Below are 8583 nucleotides of genomic sequence, written 5' to 3'. Positions count from 1 at the left end.
CACCAGCTATAATTTGTGTGAAATTTTCCATTTTTACACAAACAATACTTTTTATTTATGCCTTTTTTCTTTTTACTGCTAAAAGTAGAAAAAGAAATCCTGATTCAAATGACCCTAACACTTTTTCATTCATCCACAACATAAATTTTTTGTTTTAAGATTGAAACTACTTTGCAGCTTGCATGTGATACTTACTGGGTTGATGCGAACAGAATCACATGTTACTCGTCTTACATAAAACACAACCTTTGTGAGTTTCTTCCTCAATGCGAAAGTAGCAATATTCACCAGCTTTACTGCTATTGACAAACAAAAACACAATAAGCGCGAGATGGGGAGAAAGTGAGATCACATTGAGGGTGGTCAGACTTCTGAAGTAAAGTTTTAAATGTAAGTAACACCCTGGAGACTTGCTTGCTCTAAACATTAATTCAAATAAACCAAATAGTATCTAAAAATATACCAGGGCAATGACATTTTTAAAAAAAGGTTCTAACCAAACAGTTTTTTTGAAATTGGTAGGGTGATGATCAATGAGCTTGTATTTCTTCCATTTTCTAATAATTGCTCCAATTGTTTAACTTTTCTTCCCAAACTCTTTTCTTATTTTTGATTAATTCATTCCAGTCCTGTTCCAGTCTGGTCCACAGTATTGTCCCTGGTGTCCTGGGATAGCTCTTTGGTCATGGTGGAGAAGTTGCAGTCTGACTCTTTAAGGCTGTGGACAGGTGTCTTTTATACAAGTGAAATTAATACAGATACCAAGTGAAAAAAAATTCCCAATTGAATCCCTTAATTAAAATACGAGAGATCAAGTATGCCTCAGAGCCAAATCAATTCCAATTCAATGGTAAAGGGCCAGGGAATAGTCCAGAAGATTAAATGGATGCTTGGTGAAACCAAAATTTAGGTCGATTAAAATTGGCAAAACTTGTTTCTGTCTAAAGCCAGATTTCTCTTGACAGTGACTGAAATCTATTTTTCTTAAACTCCAAGTGTCACCAATTTACAGCAACTAGTGGCATCCAAGCACAAGAATCTTGCCAGGAACCCTGAGATCTAAAAGCCAATTAAAACCACAGAAAAGGTTGCTTTTTAAAATTCCTTCACTCGATCCCGAAAAAGGGGAAGATTACTTTGCTGCTTTAATCTGCTGTTGTTTTTCTTCTTCTGCAAGCAGAATCCCTTTCAGTCCGCAGTTTCAGAAAACTTCAGTCCTTTGTTCCATAGATGTCTTTAATATTTAAAAGATTAAAATCTGTACTTTTATCAAATAAGTAAACACATTTTAAGCTGATTCCTCTCTGGCAACTGTATAGGGACACAACCATGTGTGCCCAAATTGTTATTCTGCCAAATAAACCTGCAAATAAACAGCAATATATTGCTGAAAATGTTTTAAATACATAAATCAAAAAATATAATTTACATTTCTTTATTTTTCTTAAGCATTGTGATGGTGATACAGAGTTAACGTCTTTGTTTACATTATTTTTCTACATGTAAACTTTTTCTGGAGTATAATGCTGACCAGCTGCCACATTTTCAAAATATTTTTTAATCTGTCATCATTTTTCATTGGATCATGCCTCAAGTTTAACAAGCCTTACACTTTTGTTGTTTATGGTTATTATCACATGTTTGATGCTCTGTTAAATGGACTGTTGCTAGGGAGAAAAATTAAAATTAGTCTTTCCTTTCACTTCTTTTTTTCTCAAAACCAAAGTTTTATTTGATCTGGTCTCTAAAGTTCTTGTCATGTTGAAACCCACTCTGGTCTAACGAAGAATCTTTTACCCTGAAGTGCTCACATTGTGTTGTATTGTAAATGTTAAAGGAACCGATGATTGTGGTTAGAAATGGTGGTTGAATGGTGGGGGTGCTTTTGTGTGTATTTCAGGTAAGTGGGAGGTAAGCCCACCTCTTTTTCTTTTTAACTTGTTCTGCCCAACAACTGAGCAAACAGATTAGAGCTGAAGGCCTTTTGTGTTGGGCAGGTTTTACTATTACAAAAAGAGGTTATATATAGGTTATATGGAAAACCAGAGTGTAAATTTGTATAAACCCCTTTTTTGTTTTTTTATTATTTTTTATCTTTTTTGTTACATTTAGAGTGTGCGGGGAGGGAGAGGGGAAAAGTGTGAGGGCGGGGGGTAGAAGAGAATAAAAGGGAGAGAGGGGGAGAAAGTGGGGGATACAAGCGCCGATTTGAATAGGTAATTATTTTAAGCTGTGTAACAATTATACCCAATCTGCTGAAAAGACAAATATGACATCCGAAGGTGTAATTATGACACGAAGATGAGCAGAAGATATCTGTCCATCAATACACTGTGGGTTAGGAGGAGGGATAAAGCAGACAGGGAGCAGCGTGGCAGTGTGCACGTGGGGGTGGAGATACATGCATGCTGCCGAAGTGAACCCTGTGTTCACAAGGGAAACCAGATCCTCCCCAGCCCGACCAAGCCAGGCCGCCCTGAGAGGACCAGGTGGGTGAAGACCGACCTCCCCTCCCTGACCCCACCTACGTATGGTGGTGTGGGTGGACTGTGTGTGTGCTACAGGTAAAATAGGAGGTCTCCAGTGTGGTGGGCCCTACCGCTGCCAAGCAGCAGAGCCACCCCAGCCCGGGGTCATTCTATGTGTGGTGTGTATTTGCTGTGTGTGTGGTGCTAACATGCAGTGTGTGGTGTCTAAAGTGGAAGTTAAAATTGTGGGGTGGACTAGTGAAAGATGAGCATGGGTGTTTCACCGTACCACCCTTCACCAGACGTTCCCCACAAGGCCCTAGATGAATCAAGGTGTCTAATATGCGAGTAAAAGTGAAATGGAGGCCAAAGAGAGACACCCTCAGTGAGCCCCGCCAGCATGTCCCACTCATCCAGTTCACCTCTTAATACAGTGGGGCAAAAAAGTATTTAGTCAGCCACCAATTGTGGAAGTTCTTCCACTTAAAAAGACGAAAGAGGCCTGTAATTTTCATTATAGGTACACCTCAACAATGAGAGACTAAATGAGGGAAAAAATCCAGAATCTCGAATTGATTTTTTTCAAGAATTTATTTGTAAGTTATCGTGGAAAATATGGTCAATAACAAAAGTTCAAATCAGTACTTTGTTATATGCCCTTTGTTGACATTGACAGCAGTCCAGACATTTTCTGTAACACAGACTTTCATCTCCTTCAGATTTTCTATGGGGTTGAGATGTAGATACTGGCTAGGCCACTCCAGGACCTTGGATGCAACTAAGTATTCTTTCTCCTCCAAACAAGACGAGTAGAGTTCTTACTAAAAACAGTTCTATTTCTGTTTCATCTGACCATAGGACATTTTCCTAATCCTCTTCTGGATCATCTAAATGCTCTCTAGCAAACTTCAAACGGGCCTACACATGTTGGGAGAAGGCAGTGGATAACTGAATCCAAGTGCGGACACAAACTGGTAGAAGTTAAGTTATTTATTTTGACTTGGCAGGCAAACTGGCAGGCAGGCAGGTAGACTGGAAAGAGATGCAAAAGTTATTTCTAGGGATGGCTCGTTTGACACGGCGCTTCGGCGCGCGGTTCACCTTGATGAAACAGAGTGTTTCGGCACAATGTTTCGGGGTGTGTGTCAACTAGCGCAGGTCACGTGGAGGATGACATATGACGCGCCAAATGCTTCGTTTGGTCGAACCACGCTTCAGATGTCACTTGTGTTTTGAACAGTTGGGCGCGCTATTCTCTAGAAATGCGAAATGAATCCTGAACGTTTCCCGACCAGTTCCATTGTTTCCTCTGCATCGGAATCAGCCTCAGTTCATTGCACTTTACCATGGCTCCTATTAAAAACGTTCTGTGGCTCAGGGTCATTTCAACTCGATTTTTCCTAATAAAACACTATATCATGAACGTTGTGTGTCAAAAAAAAAACACTGCCATGAATCTATGATGGCATGCCATTTTGTGATTAAAGATAGCTCAGTGGAATAGTCAATGGCATATACATCCAGAGGTTCTAGGTTCAAGTCTGGCACTATACATATTCTTTTTGCGTTTATTTTTTTCTTCATGTGATATGTATTTTGCTGTGTCAAGCACTTCTCACAGAAAGTGTCACATGTTGTTCTGTTTTAAATTTTTTTTTATCATCCTTAACAAAATGTTTCTGTTTTACGTTTTTTCATCATTATTTCCACATTGAAGTGTTACAAGGAGCTTTGTTGAAACATATGTCGATATACATCCAGTCCGCCACCAGATGCCGCTGTTCTGTGTGGCAGGCATTGCAGGATTCAAGTCCCTGGCGGCGTAGTGTGTTACTGATGGTACCCTTTGTTACTTCTTCTTCTGCTCTCTCCCCTTTCACATTTTTCTCTTTCATTAGCTCTTCAAACTTTTCCTTCCATCTTTCCACCTGTCAATACATCTCTCTCTATCCTTGATCACCATGACCTGGTGCACATCCTTCCATCACTTCGCCTTTATAACCTACCGAGCTTTCCTTTGTGTGGAAACTGTAGTTTAAGTTCTCAAGGACTTTGCCATCTCCACCTTCATCTTGTCCTTTATCTGTTCTCTTATCTGCTGTCTTCTGTCGTCTCAACGTTTCACTTTGTCTGAGCCAATATTTTCAACACAATCATGAACTTCCTCATTCCACCAACAAGTAGAGATGGGTACCGAGCCCCGGTATTGGCGGGCAACATTCTTCAAGACCGCAGTATCCATATGATCTGACCTCAAGGGTTCTGCTATCGGTGCTGGAGAAGTCACATTCTGTTTGTGTCCCGCAATATATAAACTAGAGCTGTGACGGTGCGGGATTTTTTTTATCACCGCTGTGATGAAGCAGCAGGAGTCGCACTCTCGGGACTCCTGCTGCTTTCAAAAAAAAAAAAGGAAGAAGGTGCAGCTTTCTGCAATCTACCTGCATACTCCACAAAGTTGCATTATGCAACTGTATTTTATTTTAGAGTGAACAGTTTATTTAATTTTTTATTTTTACATCATGACAGAGATATGTCAAAAAATTGCTGTTTATTTTTCTTTAACTTTTTTTCATGTATTTTACTTTTCAAGTTGGAAAAATGTATAAAGTAAAATGTTTTGTTAAAAAAACAATGTTGTTGCATAATGAGGAAATAAAACACTATGTGCTTAATTTGTTATTTATTTTTCGTCCTCAAAAAGTATCGATAAGAGTATCGTCAAAATACCGGATCGATAAGCAGTAGAGTAGTAGTACCTTTAAAACCTTAACAATACTCATCCCTACCAACAAATCTCCACATCTGCCTCCCTCATTCCAGTTGACACACCAAGTCGTTTCCTCCCAGTATCCCTGATCCTTTTAGCTAAAGCTGTTGAGTCATTGGGAAGAACTTCCTGATCTCCAAAAGTTTGTTTCAACTCTTCCCTAAAAACACATAGCTCTCTTCCTTTTTCAACTTTCATCACTTGGTCCTCTGTTCCACCATTGTCCTCTTCATCTATCTCACCACTGGATGGGAGGAAGAACATGAGTTCAAACTCACAGTTGGGTCATCCCAAAGACTATAAAAATGACCAATGACTTCCTCTACACTCAGCATTATGCCATTCTTCTTCCATCCTCACCAAAACAGCTTTAACCTGCTCCCAATCTATAGGCCTTGGTCTTTTTCTATCTGGTTGAACACATAAGATGTCCACCTTTTTATTTATTTTATACGAACACTCTAGTTCTCACTGTCAAAGTTCCGATTTTCAGAGTTCCTACTCTACATCCAACATTCCTGCCTTTTCTTTTCCATCTGTCTATATCCGCACCTTCCTCTTCTTCTATTTTGATCGACACTTGTCCAATTTCTACTGGTAGCTTTAAGGTCAACAGCATCATTGGAAGTGGTTGTGCCACAACCAACTTAATATGAAGGTTCTGTTTGTGATTCGGTTGATTGACTTGTCTTTGGTTTCACGTTGGATGCCCTTCCTGACACAAGCATTTACCTGGACATGAAAGCACTGGGTTGTTCTTCCATGTGCCTTCATTAACTAATTTCATTATCATTGTATCAATAAACATGTATTTATGTGTCAAAGCTGTACACACTTATTTTCTGGCAAAATGTGTTAAACAATTCACACACCAATGATGCAAAAGGGAAATGTGCATGCAATAATTAAACCAAACACTAGATGCCACTCTTGTGTTGGGCTCTATTCTTTCTATTAGCAGTCAATGTCTCCACCACCTGGGGGAGCAGCCAATGTGGATGACATGCCTATGTGCATACCAAAGTCTGACCTGACATGCTGACAGCTTCTGAACGTTTGGACACCCCTCTGCTTGTTTTTCTCTCCCTTTCAACATGCCCCTACCTGTTAGCTCCGCCTCTTTGAGAGCTCATCCCAATCCTCAAGCTGTGATTTGCTCAACTCTTTGGGGTTCTGTTTTATGATCTGATTAACATTTTGAGTGACTCTGCCGGTTTAAAGAAGAGGTGGGGCAGTGCACAGGATGGAGGGAGGGGTGCTCCAAGGATTAAAATAAAAGTACGAAACAATCAGAGAGTAAACTCAGAAGGGATTAACTGCAAGGATTGAAAGAAAACAGGTGAGAGTAAGAGAAAATATCTGATAATAAATAAAAAAATCCCAGGGTATCCCACTAGATCCTGTTAAGCAGGTAGGTGTTAGATTTCATACTAATTTGAGGAATCTTTACTAGTATAAATGGTCTTTGCTTGAATCTTTCTTTGACTCCTCTGTAAACTGAAGTTAATGTCAAACAAAACCTTCATGTGTTTTCTCAGACACTCGTGTGTAAAGAAACAAGTACCAGCACATGTCTGTTAGCAAGTGTGCTGGTATGTAATCTGCATTTCTCTTTTTCTTCCTATTTAAGCATGAATAATCGTTCCATCGCATGGTGGCTTCAACAGCTTGGCCTGCCCCAGTACACCAAAACACTGGAGAATGAATTTTATGGTCTGGAGGTAAGCAAACATTTTAGATGCAACTCATTTAGATCCAAATCCATACAAGCCTCAGTCTCCCAAGTAGTTCTTATGGCATCTGACTGTTTTCATGCAGGGTTTGCTGAATGCAACGGATGGAGAGCTGAAGGAAGCAGGGATAGAGAATGCCAGGGACAGAAAAATCCTCCTCACCCAAATTTCAAGACAGACACTGAGCCTCAGCCCAAACTCTGGTAATATACATCACACACATGAATGGACTCCCACACACAGAAGCTGAAGAAAATGTTTCATTTGTCCAAAACTGAAAATAATTTTAAAAAGAAAATTATGTATTAATCAGAATTTTAAAATAGGTGTTTTGTTTTTACAAAATAAGGTGTAATAAAATAAAATGGGTGAGAAAATAGAAAAAAACAAAATATTTTTGAGTATATTTAAATAATTCATCAACAGCAATGAAAGACTTGGGGACACCTCACGTTGATTACCAGCCTATTTATGCAAAACATTTGAGTTTTTAACAAAAAAAAAGAATGCACTTTGTTCATCTGCAAGAAAGAAAACAAATGCAACGATATTACAACAGACCTACACTCTGAAGTTGTGGACACAACATGACCATTAAAAAAATGTTCGGTTACGTATTTTCTCTTCGTGTTTAAATTAAGAGAAAAGTGTAACAAGCATCTTTAGCCTTCACGTCAATGTATTTTATAATGCATCATATTTTAATTATCATCTATGAAGGTGGATCAGATGTTCTTTATTTGAAAATGAGTGTTGCTTTTCTTTAAAATATGTTCATCTCATCAGGTGAGCCGGTGGTAAAACATAGAATCAGCCGGAAATACTCCATAGGATCAATTGCAGATCTGGTGAGTGTGATTTGTTTTACCCTAAAACAGTAGTTCTTTAAATAAGTCATCCAATGTTTTTTTTTTCCTTCAGGTAAAACCTCTAAAATAGAATTTTTAATTCAATAATTTTATAAATGCTAAATTTTACAATCAAACAATCAACTGGTTACGTTTTGTTTCTAAAATGACATTATTATGGAGGATCTTTTAAATTTCTTCACATTTTTACTTATTAATTATAAAGGGATCCTCAAATATGCTCGGGATTTATTTTTAACATGAAGATTTTAAAATCTTCATTTTCCAAAGCGCCTTTTATCATTTTTTGTTTTGTTCAAACAGTTTCATAAATGTTTTGGCCCTTTTTGACATAATAACTGTCAATCAGAAAAAAAGGGGCGGGGTCTAAATACTCACCAGCTAAATATTTCACATGACACGTGTTTCTGCAACACCACGTCAGTGCTGTTTGCTGCGTACATCAATGGGTGCCAAAGTCATCCGGGAACAAAATTCATGCAGCAGTTTCTTCTTTAAGAAATCTATCAACGGATGCTATTTTGAGGCGTTCTGACATCATTTCTGAAATGTTTAGGCTTTTGACCTTCAACAGCTACAGCAGAAATACAAATCCCTGTCATGGGATCAGTCAATGACTGTTTAGACCCCACCCACTTCAACTGACTAACATACAGTTATTCTGCTTAAAATAAGTCATTACACAATTATTCAATCATTGTGAAAATCTCCATTGTGCAATAAAAAGGTATCCTTGGGAAATA

At 38.5% G+C, this 8583-nt stretch overlaps 1 protein-coding gene and 1 long non-coding RNA gene across 3 annotated transcripts in view; one reads left to right on the top strand and one right to left on the bottom strand.

The window, feature by feature from the left end:
* Positions 1-353: 353 nt before the first annotated feature.
* Positions 354-570, bottom strand: LOC144994124 (uncharacterized). The gene is made up of 2 exons (XR_013657543.1): positions 442-570; positions 354-402 (listed from the first exon to the last, which is right to left on the bottom strand). It is a non-coding gene; the product is annotated as an uncharacterized LOC144994124 (long non-coding RNA).
* A 5877-nt stretch (positions 571-6447) lies between these two features.
* Positions 6448-8583, top strand: part of sh2d3a (SH2 domain containing 3A) — an 18417-nt gene continuing 16281 nt past the window's right edge. Inside the window, exons 1-4 of one of the 2 annotated variants that reach the window (XM_004066047.5) lie at positions 6448-6577; positions 6869-6959; positions 7057-7174; positions 7758-7819. In XM_004066047.5, the coding sequence (XP_004066095.1) occupies positions 6870-6959; positions 7057-7174; positions 7758-7819 (270 nt within the window). In that variant the 5' untranslated portion in view covers positions 6448-6577; position 6869. Of the gene's footprint in view, positions 6578-6835; positions 6960-7056; positions 7175-7757; positions 7820-8583 lie in introns of those variants that run through there. The other variant, XM_078950809.1, reaches the window with a different exon arrangement.

Source organism: Oryzias latipes, chromosome 1 (genome assembly GCF_053564925.1).
Source record: "Oryzias latipes strain Hd-rR chromosome 1, Olatipes_Hd-rR_3.1".
In the NCBI taxonomy this organism is placed as follows: Eukaryota; Metazoa; Chordata; class Actinopteri; order Beloniformes; family Adrianichthyidae; genus Oryzias; species Oryzias latipes.
Note: the sequence above shows the minus strand (reverse complement) of the source record. Positions and strands in the feature narration are given on the sequence as shown.